Source organism: Piliocolobus tephrosceles, chromosome 3 (assembly GCF_002776525.5).
Source record: "Piliocolobus tephrosceles isolate RC106 chromosome 3, ASM277652v3, whole genome shotgun sequence".
Taxonomy (NCBI): domain Eukaryota; kingdom Metazoa; phylum Chordata; class Mammalia; order Primates; family Cercopithecidae; genus Piliocolobus; species Piliocolobus tephrosceles.
The window spans coordinates 119,302,898-119,324,368 of NC_045436.1; the positions used below are offsets into that span (position 1 = coordinate 119,302,898).

The 21,471-nt window shown below is 35.2% G+C and overlaps 1 protein-coding gene across 1 annotated transcript; it reads right to left on the minus strand.

The window, feature by feature from the left end:
- Positions 1-294: 294 nt before the first annotated feature.
- Positions 295-5,286, minus strand: LOC111524913 (submaxillary gland androgen-regulated protein 3A). Its single transcript, XM_023190218.1, has 2 exons — positions 5,233-5,286; positions 295-738 (listed from the first exon to the last, which is right to left on the minus strand). The coding sequence occupies exons 1-2, from the start codon at positions 5,284-5,286 to the stop codon at positions 295-297; spliced, it is 498 nt and encodes a 165-aa protein (XP_023045986.1).
- Between the last annotated feature and the right edge of the window lie 16,185 nt (positions 5,287-21,471).

A 21,471-nucleotide genomic window follows, 5' to 3' on the forward strand; every position in this document is an offset into this window, starting at 1 on the left:
TGCATTTTTCCTTAATTTACTTTTTTGGCCTCATGGGACATGGCCAGGCTCTGGTAGCACTAATATTCATTTAGGTAACATAAATGGGGGATAAACTAGTGGCTCTGATAACAGTGGATACTTCATATTGTTGCTCAATTCTTTATTTTCCCCTGCTTATATAAAGGTTCGTGGGGATTGTTTCACAATTTCTAAGATATTTCTCCCAAAACGCAGTGCTTTGGAAATGTTTATTCTCATTCAAAAATGGAAGCGATTTTATCTAAAAGCCTCTTGAAAGTAGTGTTGAAATTCTTATTTTTGGATAGTAGAAGCAGTGGTTATGAGGGTAGTGGTGTCTTTTGCAGTGGTGGTGGCACCTGTTGCAGTTGGGAGGGCAGGATCAGTTGGAGGAATTACAGGGAAAAATGGAGGTCCAGGTGGATAGGGTCTTGGTTGGGAAGGTGGCTGTGGATAACCTGGGCCATAAGGGTAAGGAAGAGAGAGTGGTTGAATTCTCCCTGGACCACAGGGTGGAGAAAGGCGTGGTGGAAATCTCCCTGGACCATAGGGTAGAGAAGGAGGTGGTGGAATTCTTCCTGGACCATAGAGTAGAGGAGGGGGTGGTGGAATTCTCCATGGACCACAGGGTGGAGGACGGGGTGGTGGAACAAATCCTGGTCCAAAAGGAAAAGGTGATGGAGGAGGAGGAGGAGACAGTGGTCCAGGTCCCCCGAGGCCTTTTTGACTCTCACCAGGCTGTGGAAAAAAGAAGTAAATACTATTAAATCAGATATTTCACAGTTAAATATAAGAATGAATGCTTTCTATGGTAGGCAGAACTCTGAGATGACCCCAATATTTCTACTCTCTGCTGGTACATACTGGCCTGACCTTATCAGATGAGCCCTTTTAAAACAGGTTCTACAATGTCTGAAGAAATCAGAGAGATTTGAAGCTGCAGCAAATGCTTTTCGTTGGGCTTTGAATCAAGATGCCGTGTTGTGGGGAGGGCTACGTGGAAGTACATGGTAGATCGGCTACAGGAGCTGAGAGTGGCCCCGGGCTCCTAGGCAGCAAAAAAATAGGGGCTTCAGTCCAACAACCAAGGGACTGAATCCTACCAATGGCCATACAAGCTTAAAAAAAAGGAAACTGAGCTGCAGGAAAAAAAACAAAAAAAAACAAACAAAAAAAACAGCAGTGGACACACCTTTTCAGCCTTGTGAGACTCTGAGCAGAGAAGCCACCTAAGCCAAGCTCAGAGTTATGGCCAAAGAAACTGAGATAATAATGACTTTTTAAAGGCTACTAATTAGTGGTAATTTGTTATTGAGCAATAGAAAATTGTTAAATGTATCTAAGTTATGATGTCTGAACATCTATATCAAAGAAAAATGTTTCTCTTTTGCCCTCTGAACACCTAGGCTCTCAATGAAAGCTGGGATAGTATTGACTGGAAAAAATAGATAATGAACAAAAATCTTATCCTTGGCCTATAGTGAAGTCTGTCATTCCAAATTCCAAATGGAAATAAATGCCTTTGCAGCATGAGAAAAACATGTCTTTTTATGTCTAATTCAAGGGTTCAGGCTTGTTCCGGGCTTTGCACATTAATTAATTGTGAAACACACGTGAGCAACTATTTCGTGCAATGAGCTTATGAAGGAGCTGGTTCATTCATGTCTTGAATATCAACCTGGCAGGTTGCCAGGGGTACAAACATCTATTCTACGAATATACAGGCTGAGTCATTACAAGACAAGATGGGGGGTAAATGTGATCTGAAGGGAAGTGAAATGAGTGGAATGAGTGGGGTTTCATGTCAGTGTTTGAGCTCTCCTGGCACATAGAGATAGAGTGAGTGTGGAATTCTTTTTGAGTCTTTTTTTCTCATCAGGAAAATGATGTTCATAAAAGTACTCACCTCCTGCGGTTGTTGTCACATTTGTTGTGAAATATCACTTGTAAAGTGACTAGGGTAGTGCTTATCTCAGGTCTGGTTTACATAGAGTACAATTTTTAGAAATGAAAATAGCTGAGGCTGGGCGTGGTGGCTCATGCCTGTAATCCCAGCACTTTGGTAGTCTGAGGTAGGTGGATAGCTTTAGGCCAGCAGTTCAAGACCAACCTGGACAACATAACAAGACCCCATCTCCATTAAAAAATTCAAAAATAGCTGAAAAGTAGTAGAAGGAACATATATATTAGGGATTTAAAGTGATCACTTCTGGATAGGAAAATGATAAAGGATTGTCTCTGTGGGAAGGAGTCATTTGAAAAGAGGCTTAAAGAATATAAAATAAGGAGAAAACATGCCAAATAGAAGGAAAATACGCAAATGCTCTGGGGTAAGAATGAAGTTCCACTCTACTGACGGCAAGAAGTCCAGGTTGCTTGGAGCAGATGGTTTGTTTGGACCCAAAACTACATTCACTTCTTGTGGTTCTCAGTCCCTTCAATCTATTTGGCCATTACCCTTGCTAATCCTAAACTTTACTATTACAGTAAAGCATCTCTGTCCTGGATTCCTAATGCCAGGTTCTTAACAATGCTAGAGGGTGTCACCAGCACTGTACCCTCAGAAAGTTAGCGTCCTTCAGTGCTGCCTGAAATCTTTTTTTGAGTGTCTTATCTCAGATTATCTCTTCCCACTTCCCCAGAGGCCTGTCATTTTCCAAGTTGATGCCAGTTTTATCAACATTCTCCACCTCATCCTGAGCTCTCACCTACCCCCACCAAACGGACTTTTCTCCTGCTTCACCAAGATATTTCAGGCAATTAGAAATGAACTTCCCTGATTTACTGGTCACACAACCATGGAGTCATTGATAGCTAGATAGTTTCTTTTTCTTTATAGTTGTTTTCCAAGGGACCTGGCTCTGTCAGTCTTCTCTTTTACTTTCTGCAACTGTAACATCTGCCATTTAGCTAGCTCATTTTCTTCAGAAAAACACTATCATTTATGTTCAACTCAATTTTTTTCTCCCTATCCTATCAGGTCTTCATCCCACTTCCTGAATTCTAAATCTAACCACTTCTTATCATCTTTCTTGCTTTCATTCTAATCTGTCATTTACTTTTACCCAGATTTCTATAATGGCCCGTTGATTTGACCTCTTGATTCTAATATTGCCCCTTTCACCTAACATGTACAGAGGTTGAAGATGTCATTTGAGAAATAAATGTCAATTGATATTTCCCTGTTTATAAAAGATTCAGTTTCAACCACCAGTACCCTTGTTGTTGTGACTTTCTTTTCACGTCTTTCCTGCAAAGCAAAGCTCTATGAAAGGGTATTCTAAATTTGCCAGCCGCACTTCTCACTTCTCATTTGCTCTTCAACCTGGCTTCTGCCCTTAACATGCCAGTAAAAGTTTTATTCATATCACCAATGAAACAAACAAACAAAAAGTTCCAAGGCACTTCTGTGGGACCAGCCTCGTGTTCGTCTTCTCTAGCTAGTGATGGTTCATGGTATTATGGAGGGTGTTTGACCCAAGGACTGCCAATCCAAGGACTAGTCAGGGTATGTGGAAGTTCAGGATTTGATTTTTTATTGTCAAGAAAACAAACCCTTAGTATGGAAAATATTTCACACATTTTTATTGTTGAGACAATTAAAAATTAGCTGAAAGTACTTTTTCCTAAAGATATACCGATGTTGATCTAAATATTATGTAATGAAAAACCTTCATAGTAAATATCGATTCTTTTCCTGATCTCTTAACCCAATCACAATGATTAGCTCCCTTTCCACAACTGGCTAAAGTAAAATGATGAAAATGATGAAAATACTATACTAGGAAGAAACATTACCCTCTCAAAGGGTTATAATGAATGTTAATCTCCTACATTATTCAGTTTAGCAATAATCCAGCTAAGACAAGCATACTTTGCATACTTTGAATCTAAACTTATTTGTATTTTAATGAGATTAAAAATAGTGAGACTTGCTTTGAAGATTAAAAGAGATAATGTATGTAATGCATTTGGAAAATTACCTATAACAGAGAAAACACTCAAAAGTCAACAGGCTGAATATGATGACTTACTCCACCTACAAATATATATATGCAAAGGACATGCTACCCTTCACATTTCCAATTTTCAGTAATTATTAATCATCATTAATGTATCAGCTGGAAAAAGGCTCATTGCTATTTAAACTGCTTATATTATTGGAAAGCTCTCTATTTTTCTAATTTCTCTTATAAAAAGTTATTTGTATAATAAAAGCCTGAATAAAATGTTTTTCTCTTATATTCTGAGGACATGAAAATATTGAAAATCAAATTTATGATGAAGTCATTAAGACATGACCTTTAATGGATGTCAATACGTTTTATTGGCTTATCAAAAATTATGTCTAGCCATAATGCATGCAGGAACATGGCCAAAGTCAGAAAACTTCAGTCATCTCAGAAGGTCTTGCTTTTACTCAAGCTTTTAAAAGTAGAAGAAAGAGGTATTATTTTATGTTTCATGTTTCAGAATGATATAATTTTATGTTGCCTGCTTTGTGGAAGTCATAGTCTTCTAAAAAATCAGCTTCCATATTTTCCCATTTGATATAACAGATTTTTACGGTACTTTGGGAGAAGTTACTCTGGAATTAATATCCTCTTTGTAACACTGGAATTAATTGACCCCTCTGTTGAAATTGAGTATCATTCTATTACTTTTAAAAATATGCATTAAAAAATTCTGAAACACTAGGTTAAGGGCAATGAGCATAGTTTTCCTTAATCTAGTTTTTAATATATGGTAGGTGTTACTATAAATGTTCATTATTTCCTCAAAATGTAGCATGCAAAGATTCTCCTAAATACATCTTCTCAGGTCCCATTATGGGGTACTCTTATTCAGGCTTGGATGAGGACTTTAATACTATCTTTTTAATAAGTGAGTTAGGTGACTCCATATGTTAGGAACAACTACTTTATCTCATTTTACAGAGTTTTACCTACTGTGTAATTGCTAGAGTATGGAAACATACGTTTATATTTATCTGTTTAATGTAGTCTGATATTATAGATTTGAGCTATCCAGTATGGCAGCCATCAGACATATGTGGCTATTTAAATTAATTTAGATTTTAAATTTAGATTTAAGCACTAGAACAGTGTTTCATCAATGCTTAATAGTTACTAATATATAAGAAAAGGTAACATCATTAATGTAAAAAGAAATCTGAAGTAATAGTTAATGAGAAAAGTATAAAGATGTGTGATCATGATTAATGATACTTACTGTGAAACACGCTGCAAGAGCCCAAAGGCCCAAGATCAGAGTCAGTGATTTCATCCTTTCGGTTGCCTCTGAAAGTAAGCACAATAGGTAATCAGTATGATTTTTTTTTAATTAAAAATTACTATTTAAAATGTCTCAACACATGGATATAATGTAATACAGATATACTACTGTAGCATTTTTAGGAAATTTGCCTAACATTATGTTGGATTCATTATTACAGTGGGGCAACATTAGTAGGCTTATAAAATTTGACTTCAAAATAGTGGAACTAGTTTTTATTTTTGACTTGTAAACTGATATTGGAGATAATGCCAAAGAGTTGTTCATAAATGATTTGAAGAATAGAAGCTTTTATAGCTGAGGTTTTTGCCTTTAGAGGTAACTACTTTGAAATGTACAATTATTTACATTTGAACACTTTTGTATATTTAAATAGCAGGTATATTGTTTTATAGATAGATTTCTATAGGTTTGGGTTTGCAATATTAACATATTAACTAAATCATGTGTTATCAATTTAATTCCTTGGGGTATCTCAAAAATAAGGAAAAGAAAGAAATCACTCTGTTTGACATAGCATAAGAAAAAGAGAATCATATTATATACCTCCTAGTTTTAACAACATTCCAGTAAATTAATTTAGTCTGCAATGTGTGGTCTCAAAGTGCTTCCAAAGATCCATATATGGTAGATCAAAGACCAAGTCAGAGAACATGGAGGAATCCAGGTATTTTATTCTCCATTGGCTCAAAATTTGCAAAATATTTCAAGTACATGGTAGCTTGAATTCTGGGAAAGCAACTCCGTGCACCATTGTACAAATGGCTTCCTGACAGTCAACTCTGCACATAGGTTGAGTGTGTTATCTGAGCAACGCAAGTTTTGAAAAAATCATATGGGCAAAATTTCACTGGATATTCAATTGTATGTGGGTGTGGCTATTCCCTTAAGGATTACTTTTCCCATGATCCATTCTTATGAGAAGTTTGAAAAACAAAAGAAAAACTAATAATAAAAATATACTATAGAACAAGTCCCTCTTTTAGAGTACATCTGAGAATAATTTATCATTATGAGGTTTTAAGAACTTTAAGGAATATCAAGGGGAAAAGTCAATTGTGTACTTGGATGGACTAATTGTCCCCAATGCCCAACATGAATCCTTTACTCTGACATGTGAATATCCTAATTTTTCAAAATTTGATATGTTTAATGACTTACAATTTTACATAAGGTGAAGGTGCTTATGTTTTTGGTGGTAATGAATGTCCTATAAAAAGATCATGAAAAGTCTGAGGAAAATTATTCTGTTAATATTTCCAGGTACATACCTTTGTGTGAGGATCTGTCTTAGCGTTGATTAACCTGCTGGTCAAAATGACTCTTGCTAGTTGAAAGACAGAAAATAAAGGTGAAAAGAGACAAGAAACTTCAGCTCTTATATAGTGCAAAAGATTTCTGTTGGCAGTAAGAGAAAGGATACTTGGAAATAAAATAATTTCTGGGTTGATGCTCTTCAAACAAAGATAGGAAAGTTGTTCTTGCCAATTTGGCAGTCTTATTCTGCTTTTTTGGGTCTCAATTCTGAAAAGCATTGACCCATTCAATATTTGTTGTTTCCTGGGGAAACAGATACAACAAATAATGTCCTTTCTCTTCAGGGAAACAATATGGGGCCTGTGGTGCACCATTTCCTCTTTAAAAAAGAAAAAGCACCAGCTTTTTCTATGCCAAGCAATTTTAATGGGCCATATTTTGTATTTTCTATTTCATTGAATGGGCAATCTTTTATATTTTCTACAGGAAGTTCCCTTTTGTCAGTGAAGAACTAACTGAGAACAACTGTGTTTTAAAAATCATGTGGTCCTTGCCATTATTAACTTGAGAATCTTAATTAAATGAAAATATGGTGACATGCAAAGACTTGGTTATGGGAAAATTATACAGAAATTTTTAGTTTGAAGTGGATGTCTAATGGAAAGTTATAGCCTTGGCTTTTTGATAAATCTAGGCATTGAGAATAATTTTTCCCATCTGGATGATCTTATAATCTCGTTTTAATACTTTATTATATAATCATAATAACAGCTATTATTTATTAAGCCTCTAGTTTATTCCATGTGGCAGGTTAAAATGAGTTCTATTATCATCTCAGTTTTATACAGATATGCTAATTAGCTGAGTGGAACTTGACCTTAAGTCAACCCACTTCAAAGTCGAAGTAATTTTTTTAACCAGTATTCCATATTAGCTCCCTAATCTTAACAATTACCATACACTTAACTAACATTGTGTTACAGTACATTAGAGAGATGAATCAGTGAACTTAATGGTTCATTCTACTTCCAAACACAGTAACAACACTTCCTTGTTGGGTTATATGAGACAAAATATTTTGCCTTATTCTATCTCAATTTTTTCATTTAAAAATATATATTTAAAATGTTTATATTTATAATTTCTTTTTTCTTTATTTTCTTTATTTATTTGTTTATTTTTTATTATTATACTTTAAGTTCTAGGGTACATGTGCACAACGTGCAGGTTTGTTACATATGTATACTTGTGCCATGTTGGTGTGCTGCACCCATCAACTCGTCAGCACCCATCAACTCGTCATTTAAATCATGGAGATTAGGACCTTCCTTCTTTCCCTCCTCCCTTTCTTTGCTTTCCCCCCTTCCTCTCCCTTCCCTTCCTCCCTCTCTTCCTTCCTTCCTTCCTTCCTTCCTTCCTTCCTTCCTTCCTTCCTTCCTTCCTTCCTTCCTTCCTTTCTTTCCTTCTTTCCTTCTTTCCTTCCTTCTTCTATCTTTCCTACTAACATTTATTAACTACCTGCTGGGTGTAAGAAAGAGTACATGTTGCTGAAGTTACAGCATATATAAATGCTTAGTGTTTTAAAATTTTTGTGAGTCATAGGTGATGTAGAAATTAAGAAGCCACACTTTCAGAGTTGATCTTGGTTTTAAATGACTGTACTTAATTTCATTTACTTTGTTGGAGTTTCACCGCCTTTAAAAATTCTGATGACATAATTAAGTGTAATACAATATATTCCTGGTTTGCTAATCTTAGCCCTTAATATGTTGCTGAACGATTACGTGCCTAAACATCAGTGAAGATGGTTCTATTCCTAATTAACAGAAAATTTCACTTCTTTCTTTGACAGTAATTCAGTGTGTCAAAAGATGAATGTCTCTTCTCTCTTGTTTTGATGCCAACATATCCATCAGCCAAATGTTTGAAGTCGAGGTGTGATCTACATTGTAATAGATCACTGGCTCTGAGGGACTTAGGATGAATGCTGGCAAAATCAACGGACAATTTCTGAGTGGGTTATGACCAATAAAGAATTTGAGGAATGCAAACAAATGGAAGCACATGTCTGTTAAGAAACAGGAACAGTCACTCCAGTTAATCTTTAGTTAACTTATGGCTTTAAAAGATCTTGATTGAATACTTACTAGAACAATACCTAAAGGAGCTAATGTCTCTGGTCACAGAAAATTCAAAGTGACAGTAGAGAAAAATTATTGTTAGTGCAGAGATTTATGTGACAGATGGAAAATATTTTCCTAATATAGGTAGACTAGCAGATTTAAGTTCAGTCACGCAGCAACATATTTAAAGTCTGCTTTGCTATTGTGTTACACTCATTTCCACTAAAATAGAACAGTAATGATAGTTTCTTTGGGCCTATGGAAAGTATGTACTTCTTCTAGACTATTCAGAAGGAGGTGATATGGTTTCTGGGGTAATGCCACCTTGAATATTTATCAAGCTTTAGAGTTTACAGATTACCTTAAAAATTTCTGTGGAAATATTGTATAGAATATCAATAATGCCACTGAGCTCTGAGAGAAAATGTATTCTTTTGGATTGAAGTCTAGCATGATGAAATGTAATTGACAATAGAGCTTTTAGACTGAAGAAAAGTTATTCTCTGACTTGTGCAGCATGGATGCTGCAAGAAACCCACATCACATAGGTCTGTAAACTTTCTGAAAGTTGGCAACAAATTTCCAAGTAGCAAAAGCTGTAAAAAGAAGAAATCAGATGAAACATTTACAATGTCCATAAAGTATGATCATGATACTTTCTTGAGAAAAGTAGCTTCCCCCCCCCCCCCCCCCCACTGAGAGCCATGGGAAAATTTCCCACTGTTTTTAAGCAGGAGGTGTATTTTTCTATGGTAAATGTGAAAGTGGTCTTTACAGTATAACCTGGATGTTCCCAACTTGTGAATGTAAACAACTATTCAATTGCCCTTTAATCAGAATTTTGCTAGATTGATAACCTCATCCATGTAACCACATAAATTCAGTTCCCCTTTCAAAATCTCTTTTGGGGAATATTCCTGGATTCATCTCAATTCTGAAAATATATTTTCTTAGCCATAATATTATTTTTTACAAAAAAAATCTAGTCATATACAAATTTTCTCCATGAAGTACCTCAAGTACTTAAAAAATGTTAAACAATTAGTGTAATATATTTATTATATGGTGAACTGTGGTATATTTATTTTCTCATTTAATGTACAAAATAACTGCAAGATGTTAATGTCTTAGTTATTTAAATAAAGAAAGAACATCAGAGAGGGGCAGAATTAGTAGTAAGATCATGTCTGGCTTGTTTAATAAACTTTTTCCTAAAATTATATACAGTCTACTGGTAAGAATTTGTTACTTAAAAATGATGAAGGACTCTAAAAATGAAGTCTATTAAAAATAATGAGGGATTCCCTAAAAGTTAGCACAGATGCCTTAAATAACAGCTTTATATTTAAGAGGAAACAGTGTACTGTTACCTGAAATGGAAATGAAAGGTTCCAGTTCCAGAATTGACTTTGCCATCTGTTACTAGTATGGAATTGGAAATGTTCACTCATCACTTCCTTTGTAAAATGACAAAGTTAAATTGAATAGCTCCCTAGCATCCCCATTACAAGCAGATCTAGGTTTGGAGAGACCGGAAGCTTATATAATTTGGGCACTGACTACAAGGGAAACGATACAACTTTATGATTAGAAAATTCTTACAACTGCTGCAAGGCCACCTTCTGAGAAAAATCATGAATACAAAATGGTCAGAGCTATCCAAAGTCCACCTGATATGAGGGGAGGTGTCCTCATGGAAAAATTGGAAAATTAAGAAAAACCAATGTTAGCCAATGGGAGTTAAAATATCCTATTTTTTCAAAAGCTATAAAAACGCGTGACTTTTTGAACACATTGCTGTATCTGTTCAGGGGACCTTACTTGAGAAGAATCTCAGCAAAGAAGTCCTGATGCCTCAGTTTCATTGTCATTAATCTCTTATTGGGCCTCTTCAAGATCTCACATATTTGTACTAAGTCTTAATGTGCTTAATAACCACCTGGAGGTTGGTGATAACTAAAAATTCAAAGATCCATTGGCTGAGGTTCTGATTATTTTGATTGAGGTTAGGGACCAGGAAATTGCTGTGTTATTAGGCACCATAAATAATTTTAGTGCAGATGTTTCATAAAGTATTCTTTGAGAAACACTCCAATGGAATGCAATTGAAAGGAGGAAAATAGAAAAGAAAAATACTTCTTTCATTTTAACTGGAAGCTGTTTCGGGGAGCAATTGTTGCTTTGGGAAGAAGATAAAGAAAGGCTTTTAAAGGTTAGATGTGAAGGCCAGGAAATCTTCCTCAGAGCATAGGTATTAACTATGATCTCCTGTAGGTGAAGGGCAGAAGCATCTGAAGACCAGAACTAGGGCTCAGTCACAAGAACAGCAAATTTCTGGAGAAGATTGAGTCTCAATCTAGGCAGATCTGCAATGCCCAGTTTAGGATCTTGATTGGTAAATAATGGGACCCTGGGATATAGATTGATTTTTGGGTCTCTCGGTGTATCAGTTAGCTATTTCTACATGAAAAACCACTGCAAAACTGGATGACTTAACAAAGCAATGGTTGAATATTTCTTACTCAAAATACTAGTGTGCTCACTGGGCAGGTTTCCTGGATTAGCCAGGCCTGACTGATTTTTATCTGGGCTTACTTATGTGCTGTATTCAGCTGGTGAATTGGCTGGGGGCTGACTGCTCTAGGATGACCTTGGCTGGCACAGCTCACCTCTCTTCCACATGTCCTTTACATTCCTCAAGCTAGTCTGGGCATGTTTTCATGGTGATGTGAGGGGTTCAAAAGAAAAAAACAGAAATGTGCAAATGGTTTCCAAACCTCTGTTCTTTTCAAGTTTGATTAATGTAGTGTTGCCCCTGGTAAAAAAAATTGACAATAGTCAGGCCCAGAGACAGTGCAAGAGGATACAACCAATGAACTTTTTTTTTTTTTTCAAATTATACTTTAAGTTCTAGGGTACATGTACACAACGTGCAAGTTTGATACGTAGGTATACATGTACCATGTTGGTTTGCTGCACCCATCACCTCATCATTTACATTAGGTATTTCTCCTAATGCTATCCCTCCCCCAGCCACCCACCCCCCACCCCTCGACAGGCCCCAGTGTGTGATGTTCACCATCGTGTCTATGTTCTCATTGTTCAATTCCCACCTATGAATGGGAACATGTGGCGTTTGGTTTTCTGTCCTTGTGATAGTTTGCTGAGAATGGTTTCCAGCTTCATCCATGTCCCTGCAGAAGACATGAACTCATCCTTTTTAATGGCTGCATAGTATTTCATGGTGTATATGTGCCACATTTTCTTAATCCAGTCTATCATTGATGGACATTTGGGAACCAATGGACTTTCTTAAAGGGAAGTGTGAAAAGTTGGGCCATAATCCAATAAATCTATCACACTTGATACTCTCAATGCTTTAACACTTATTTTTGAAGAATACAAAGTTGAGTATAGTCTGGAGCACGGTTTCTCAGCCTTGGCACTATCGATACTTTGGGTCCAATAATTTTTTGTTGTGGGTATCTGTTTTGTGCCTTTCTGCCTCTACCCACTAGGTGTCAGTTGCATCTTCCCAGCTGTGATGACCAGAAATGTTCCAACATTACCAAATGTCCCATGGGGGACAGAATCATCTGCAGTCAAAAACCACTAGTTTAGACAAAGAAATCACTTCTTATTTCAGTAACTAATTCACTTATTCAGGTATAGTTCTCTGAAGAGTATTTTTTATTTTGACCACTCTGAGCCCTAGAGCAGTATGGAGAGTGGATCTTAGCAATTGAAACTTAAGAGAGAAAAACCTGTTAAAAGGCTGTTACTACAGTTGTCCAAATAGACTTGGATAGTGACAAAGGGACTATGGATGGATGAGTGGACAGAATAAAGATATTTTTACGGGATGTAATCAACAGATCGTTTTGATGGTCTAGATATGAAGGGTGAAGGACAGAGCAACATCAAGCTGATATCCATGAGTCATGTAATATTTCAGTAAGAAGTTGGTAACTGAGCCAAGAGGGTTGACCTTTACTAGGGTAAATGGAGATAATTGGAAGTGTCTTTCAGAATGATAGAGATGTGAGAGTCAAGGCAATGAAATGGAAATTGAGATGTACTAATTAACACTGAACCCAGGATAGGAGACAAAGAAGTATGGGTGAATAGCAAAAACAGGGCTCACAGGAAAATCTGAAGAGAGAAATGGCAACAGATGAAACTCTTATTTCTAAACATTTGCCATTCATACTTCTGTTCTTGTTTTCCTTCTTACTCTCTCTTCTAAAGTGTTTAACCCTCTTTCTAAAACCTTTTTCTCTGCTTGACTTTCATGTAAGTTTCTTAGTTCTCTCACCTCTGACTGCTCCCTTTTTAATCTGCTGTTTGCTCCTTTTTCTTCAGGTTTCTCTCATGATTCTACCTTTCTCTTCTTCTTCCTTCTTATTCCACTCCTCTTTTTTCATACCCATCAATATCCAGGAGAACTTGTGTTGTGAGGAGTAATGCTCTTGTATTTGCACTCTTATATACCCTGTCCTAAATCTAGGTAAGTTTTACTAAATCACAGGGGTGAATTTATCAACTAGATATTGACCTAATATTAATGTATCATTGGATGAAATGATATATGAAATGGTACAAAGTTTTGGTTAAACAATCTCTAGTGAAAATACTTCTTTAGTAGAAGAAGTAGCAATTGGGAAAGAATATCTGTAGATCTGTAGGAATTTAACTTACTTTTTTCTGTGCTTTTTGAAAATGTCACTTAGACTATGATCCCTTTGAGAGTAGGACTGCCATTTTTTCACCACTTTTTTGTAGCTCTCATATTTGTAATTTTATATTGTGCATTTATATAAAATATAATTGTATGTTTATAGATGTGTTTGATTATGACTACATGTACTTGTGTTTTATATCAAAAAGAAAATTGATTTCTAAGATTTGTAATATTTTAACATGTTATATAGGGTGATTTTTAAACACCTTTTTTTCAGTCTGTAAAGAATTTACTTTTTTTTTGACACCTACTTTGTGTGTTATAGAAACATTTGATAGGATAAATGTGCTGATATTAGTGCTGTCATTCTACAGGAATAAAGAAGAGATCAATACACATATAATGAAATGCATAAATCAGGTTTATCTTTGAATGATTTTACAGTGTAGAAAGATGAAAGAAAAAACAGAAAGAATCATATCTCTATGTTTTTATACCTCTTCCTATATTTTTTCTTAAAACAAAGTGCTGAGAGAAGGTGATCACAAATATATCAATATTCAGTTTTTCAGGATCTGTGAAAACAAAACAAAATATCATGAGCGATTAACTAAAGGTACATAAGCTCTACCCTCTCGAATTGTTTTAAAATAGCCAAATGCTGAGTAGGACATTAGAAGCTGCAACTTTAGAGTTCAATGGATGTGAATTTGAAGACTGGTCTACCATTTATGACTTTGTGATCTTTGGAAAGTCATGTAAATTCTCATAGCCTCAGTACCCTCATCTTTAAAAAGAAGCCCATGAGACTGATTTCACAGGGTTGATATGAGTATTAAATTAGATTCAAGGCCAGGAGCGAGGGCTCACACCTATAATCCCAGAACTTTGGGAGGTCGAGGCGGGCAGATCATGAGGTCAGGAGATCGAGATCATCCTGGCTAACATGGTGAAACCCTGTCTCTACGAAAAACACAAAAAATTAGCCGGGTGTGGTGTCTCGTGCCTGTAGTCCCAGCTACTCGGGAGGCTGAGGCAGGGCAATCGCTTGAACCTGGGAGGCGGAGGTTGCAGTAGGGGCTGAGATCATACCACTGCAGTCCAGCCTGGGCAACAGAGCGAGACTTTGTCTCAAAAAAATAAAATTAAATTCAATAGGAATATTTAATGCTACAACAGCATCTGAACTAAGTGTTCAACAGTTGGCGTCTATCATTGTGATTTTTACATTCTATAGTTAGGATAATTCTTCCCATTTATATTTATAATTAGAAGCTGCTATATTCAGAAATAAGATGAATTTATGATCTCCTACTTCTTTGATATCGTTTCTGAATGATCATGTTATATCATGATGTGTGTGATTCAGTCATTGTTTATAGCAAGAGAGCTCTTCTATTGGTTGGGTTTTGTTTATATTACTATTCCTAAGGATAATTGTAATATTTCCACAATCTTTACTCCTTTTTTGTCTTATTATTGTTGGCAGGTGCTGAAAGAGTGAGGAAGGCTTCCTATGTGGAATGTGCACTTTGTGAAATCTAATAAATATTGAAGTCCAAACTAACTTTAATTTATGAAAGTCCTAATTAAAAGTAAGCTTTTCCAGGAAAATAAAACATATTTTAGTACTGGGATAAAAAAGCAAAGTCTTGTACACATTTGGTGATCCTTTAATTGTGTGTTTCTTTTGTGGTAATCAGTCAGCATTATCAGGTGTATAGATACGACTTATACTCAAGGAGACCAAATTTAGTTTGTAAAATAAAGGGGGAATAAGAACTTCTAATTCATATGCCAGAGTTAGAAACTATTTGTTTATCTTTCTTGTTGATTGTGGCCATTCACATCTCAAAGTTACTCAGAAAATATTTTGGAAAATATTTACCTTGGTTTGCTTTTATCTTCTTGTGATTTTGGTATTATTGTAGTCTCAGACAGTTGCAGAATATGCTAAAACTATTATTGCTGATTGGCAAGGGTGGTGTCAGCCACCTCAGCTGGGTTAGACTCAGCTGCTGCAGTGTTTGTGACAGTCTCGGATTGGAGCCTGCTGGGAGCTGTGGTGTTGGAAGTGGCACCTGTAGTTTTGCTGATAGAGGCAATGGAAGTGGCCATGGTGGCCGCAACAGTTGCAGGAGCAGAGGTGGCTAGCAGTGCTTGAGAACTATGGTTTACATCATTCTCAGGTGGTTGTGTAGGTCCAGATGATGGACAACGTGGGAGGTTGGGTTGATGAGGACTTTGATGGTGGAAGAGATGTGGGAGACCAGGGGAAACCACAGGAACCGTTTGCACTGTTGTAAACTGTTTGTAGTTTGACTTTCCAGGACATCCTTGTTTAAGTGGTTTAGAATTCTTTTCAGAGCTATGGCTAGACTTCAGAGAGAGAACACAAAACAAACAAATAATTGTTTTTACACAGATGGTATGCATAAAATTAGGCTTTAAATGTGTATTTATATTACCATTTAAATTTATACAATTATTCTAATTCATTTCATAAATAAGTTAATAGAAAAATATGCCTGCCTCATACAGCATTTTAAATTATGATTTGGGGTGGGATATAAATAAAGTAAACTGTGTCCCTACTGTTCTCAAAGTCTGATAGTTTTATTGCAGGTTTTTCCAAAATATGTTCCATAATATGCATTATGTTGTGAAAGTTTTGGTGACCAAATAACTTTGGAAAGGTTTTGGGTAAAGTAAAACATGTTTCTTTACTGCACGACTTATTGGAATCGTTAACATAATATACAGTGGATATTTAGAATATTTAAGGGATATTGATATTTCTCAATTTTATCTAATCATAGAAATTTCATGTGTGTGTGTGTGTGTGGCATTTCTTCATACTAGTGTTTTAGTGTTTTGTGGAGCACTTGTTGAGAAATCTGTTCTAATTTCCATCCTGTAAAAAAGTATAATGCATTTTACTGCTCTGAATAAAGAGAAACTTTCCATCGTCCCCTTTCATAGACCTGAGAATACAATGAGATTGATAAAGCATTCCATGAATCCACACGGCTGACTCATTGCACAGAATCACAGACACTGAAAGCTGGAATTACCTTGAGTTAGTGTATTTCTACCCTGTGAAAGCCTTAATTCAGCAACGCAAAGGACACTTTGATTTAATTCGCTTCAGTTACACAGACTTTTGACATAATATTCCCTCAGGATTTCTGATTAGGCTCAGGTCTCTCATTTTGTCTTCACTGGCAGAGGCTAATTCTTGAAGTTCTAAATATGATGCTTCACCTTCCTCTCTATGAAGCGTTAGTTCTCATCTATTTTTGTGTTGTACATCTTCCTAATGCCCATGTATTTTAGACTGAGTATGGAGTATCTGATAGTGTGGACTATTGGGGGAAGACTTTCACTCCTCGGGCTCTGGTGCTCCCATGTCATGTGACTGACAGTGTTGTCTGTTCACTGAATAGATCTCATACTCCCGTAGATCTTTACTGGAAGACCCAGGAGCCACTCAACTTTTAGGATAAATTAATTTAACTAGAGGGCTGCTTTAACGTTCTAACAATGTTGTTTTCTCTTCTCTCGACCCCTTTCAAGATCTTTATTGCTCTGTAGATGTGAGATCTCATGTGTATTTCCCAAATTGATGCCTTGGTATATGTGGCTACATTTACCTCTAGGCAATCAAAAGGAAATGTGATGTAATAATATAAACAAGTGATCAGTGAGTGAGAAAAATATCCTACTCTGCAGTTTCTCTCTTCCCTACTTACAACTCCAACAGTTAGGTAGATGTGAGTAGCTGATTTCAGGGATACTATGGAAATGATCAGGGTTTGGGACAAATTGAATATTCATAGATTGGTCTAGGTTTCACTGAACGGAGGTTGTCAGACCAATCCTGTTACAGGTATCTGGCCATTTCTTAGAATTATTTCACGTTAAGAATTATAAGGTGATGGGGTTGAAGGGGTGGAGAAAAAAGAGAATGGAAAAGTAGTACATTGCTGAAATTTTCAAGGCAGGTTTGGAATATTCTTTTTTTCTTCTGAATGTTAGAACAATTTGGGTCATTAAACTTAGAAATGTCTATTCCACAGCATTAGAGGCAGGATAACTTTTTTTTTTTTTTTTTTTTTGGGTTTAAGGCTTAATTTAGAGTACATGTCTGGTTGTGGGGAGAAAGGAGAAGGGGGATCTAACAGGATTTCAAGACAAGTATTTTCAGGTAACACATCCTTCTGTGCATTCCACCTCCAGTCTGATGTGGGGTGGGGTTATGACAATTAGAAATGGCAGAGGGTGGACACAGGGATTTGGAATTTTGAAAAGCCTTTCCAGATGATTTTGGATTTCCTCCCCTTTTTCATTGGACACCACTGAGTTTAAGAAAATAAAGAGTTTTTGTTTTTTTGCAGGATCATAGAAAATGTGCCTTATTTAAAAAACCATCAACATGTATAAGGAAAATGTATCTACATTGAATGAAGAAATATTGATTTTGGAACTGATAGCTAGGAAAGCATTGCATTTCATGAAGTAAGTTTTCCTACTCCCGTTGCAGACTAATACATATCAAGAGGCAGGTAACTGAGGCAAGATTTTGGTGCTTACACAACTATTCCCATTTGTTTCCTAAACTTTGATATTCGGGCTCTGTCTCTTAACATTTTCTTTGGTTGGAAATAAAATATTTGTACCTTATCAACTTGTCAGACAAAATGGCTTTTGATTATGATTGAAAATGTAAAAAGATAACCAGAAATGTAATAAAACTTATTTTGTGTTTTCTTATGCACATCAACAGACTAAAAAGAGATGGGAAACACAAACATTAAAAAATTAGATCCACAGTATGTATGGCATTTTGAGAAGAGTAGTGATTGGAAGTCAGGTATGAGGGCAAAATGTGTTTGCATTAGGATGAATAGAATGAAATACAAGTTAAAAATTTCTGGTATCATCGTTGCATGAGCAACATTCTAACAGTTTAAAGAGTGTACAGTCTGTGGAATAAGGATGATCTATTTTTCTTGAATCCTTTTAGCAGAAGGATTCCTTTTCCTCCACATTCACATGAGTGTGTTGGCACCTGGTCTCCAGTGGCCAGGTAATGCTAGATTTGGCTTCCTTTATCATTATAACTACCATTCACTCAGGTGTCCAGCTGGAGACCACTATGCTACTACAATCATCTTTATGAAGTTGGTGTGAGAAAAAAACCAACCTGTCTTTTATGGAAGAGAAAAATGAATGGTCCAAAGAAGCTCTGGAATAGGATTTTTCATGGGATGGGAAATCCTCCTGGCTGAATTTTAGCATGGGGAAGGATAAGAAGAGGGAGTTCCCATAATTAGCAGTGCCCATAAGACACTGGTTGTTCATGAAGTGATACTGGATTATGTTCTCAGAAATAAGTCTTAGACAATGTCCCTCTCATCCTCTAGGTAATGTAATTTAGGTGCAGGTGTTAGGTAAACAAATCTAAAAATATTAGGGATAGCAAGCACATGCTCTTGCTTGGAAGTTAATACCATGTCTAGATTTTCTTAATTTATTTGAATTCTTTATGTGGTTGCAAATTCATTTTATAGAGTTTCTTATGAAACTCTATAAGAAACTCTATGTAGAGTTTTCTTCTTCCCAGCTTTTTATTTTTGGAGAGTCCACCAAGGACTAAATTTTATCTAGGAGTGCTCCTGCAGAGGTAGAATCAGAGTACCTTAAAAACTTAAAAATCACAATACTACAATGTCCGATTTACATGTGTTTGGAATTCTAGAGACCTATCAGTATGTGGGAAAAGAAAAATATTAAGATTGCATTCCAAAGTCAACAAAAGGTCATAGAGAAAGTTAAATTAAGGTATTAGAAATAAAATAAAAACAGGATATGTTTAGGATAAAGCTACATTGGCATAAAACAATGAACTGAATGTACCCCTTATGATTAGGAACTGAATAAGAAAATAAATACATGTAAAATATTTTATATTTACCGTGGGGTAAGCAGTAAAGATCAAAATGATTGCAAACAAAATCAGAGCCTTCATCTTGTCTTTGGGTCCTCTGGAACCAAGCAGCTTCATTGGTGATCAGACAATAAAAGAAATAAAAATTTGTGTTTGGTAAATTTTAACCAATGGAAAAACACTTATGTCTATTATGGCATATTTATGGCATATATCATATCTATGGCATAAGAAGAACATACTCTTTAAAAGAAATACATGGAGTTCAACAGATAGGAGCAAAGGTTAAGAATAATGAGTTCTAATAACACTACATAAAGTAAATAGAGAATCATGACAAAATTTCTCATTTAATTGTCAAGAAAACAAATATTGAGCCTACCTTTTTACCTATTATTTTATGGTTACTAAACAGTTATTTAAGAAGGCAAACCCAAAATATGATTGAGAATGTGGTGAGATATACAACCTTTTACACAACCATTAGTTCTATTAATTTAGATAATTTTTTTAGTAGTCGTATAACAACATACAAAAGAAACATGAAAATGTTGATACCTCTTACTTAAAAACCCAATTTTTGGAAATCATCGTCAATAAAATAAGCAATAGAAAAAACCCAATAGTGTTCATTTCAGTGTTACTGATAATTAAAAATATAAATATTCATAATCATGAAGACTTTGTGGAAATTTGAAAAATGCTTATGTTGTAATGATAAGGTAAATGTTTAAATATCATGCTATATGTAAATTATCCACATAGATGACAGAAAAATATAAGCATAAATGAGGTTATATATGAGATGAGTATTTAATTTATGTGTGGATTTTCTGTTCTCAAAAAAATTTATGGTATTCTGTTGATATCATAATTTAAACACATAAAAAATCTAAGAAATGTCCACTAAAGTGATCTTCTCTCTCTAATTTTCACCTTACATACTTAAAACACTGGACAGAAAAATTTAATGTTAACTCACAACCTAAAATACATATATTGTTAGAAATATGAAACACTCATTTAATTTTACCATCAGTATTAATTTTTATTATCAACAAACAACTCTTAAAATTTAATATTTCTGTTAAACTTCCATTTTTTGATACAATCATCACTTCTGAATTCTCTCATCCAAACAAAATGTAAAAAACAAATCCATCTCAAATGGTAATTATTTGAAGACTATTACAAAAATATTCTTTCTTAATACTTTTGCAATCACATGATACTTCAGTAATGAATCTCTCTCTCTCTTTTTTCTTTTTTGCTAACATTCATTTTTCCCAAAGAAAAGTAGCTAAGAGCTTTAGTTGCCAAATCTTGGTCATATTACCTAACCTATCAGAGGCCTATTTTCCTAATTTTTAAAATAAAGTGATTTATTTTTTGATTGATGAAGTGGTCAGATTTCAATACCCCAAAAATAAGAATAGAAAACCAAATTAACAAGTGTATCGCTTCCATATGAAACAGTCATAATCTCAAGCAAAATATGAGACACATTTCAACATTAATGTATACATCCCTTTGCAGCAAAAGAGATAAATAGAGGGAATCAACTAATATAAAATCAGGCCCAATGATTTCCTGCATAATTTAATACATTGATTTTTCTGCCACTGAGAACATTTTCATTTTTATTGGTTCAAAACTAAAATATGGCATTATATCTAGAAAGGGCCATTTTAAAGATTCCAATATTTTGGAGGACAGGCTATTTTTATCATTATCATTTTTCCTGAAATTGTTACCATTTTGCTGTTAAAAATGGATAAAACTTGTAGGCTGAGAACTTATTAAAGCAGTATCAATTTTTTTTTTCTGTTTACAGTATTTCCTTTCAAATGCATTTTTTTTTTCTGTTGGAATTCTGTGGAAAGCAGAGTTTGAGATTTCACAATACTTCCACTAATTAGAAACTATACAATCAAAAACTAAAGAAAATGGATTTTTAAGCCTTTGAAATTAAAAACAAAAAAAGATACCGTAATGAGGGGGTCTTCTTTCTGTTTGTCCAGCAATGTCAGCCTTTCCTCAGTTTGCGAAATCTGGAAGCTCAGTGAAAGAGCACAGGTGATTTATGCCTTATACAGGATTATTTTTTCTCTCCTTTATTCCTTTTATATTGTGAAGCAAAATATTATTATTATTATTTTACCCTT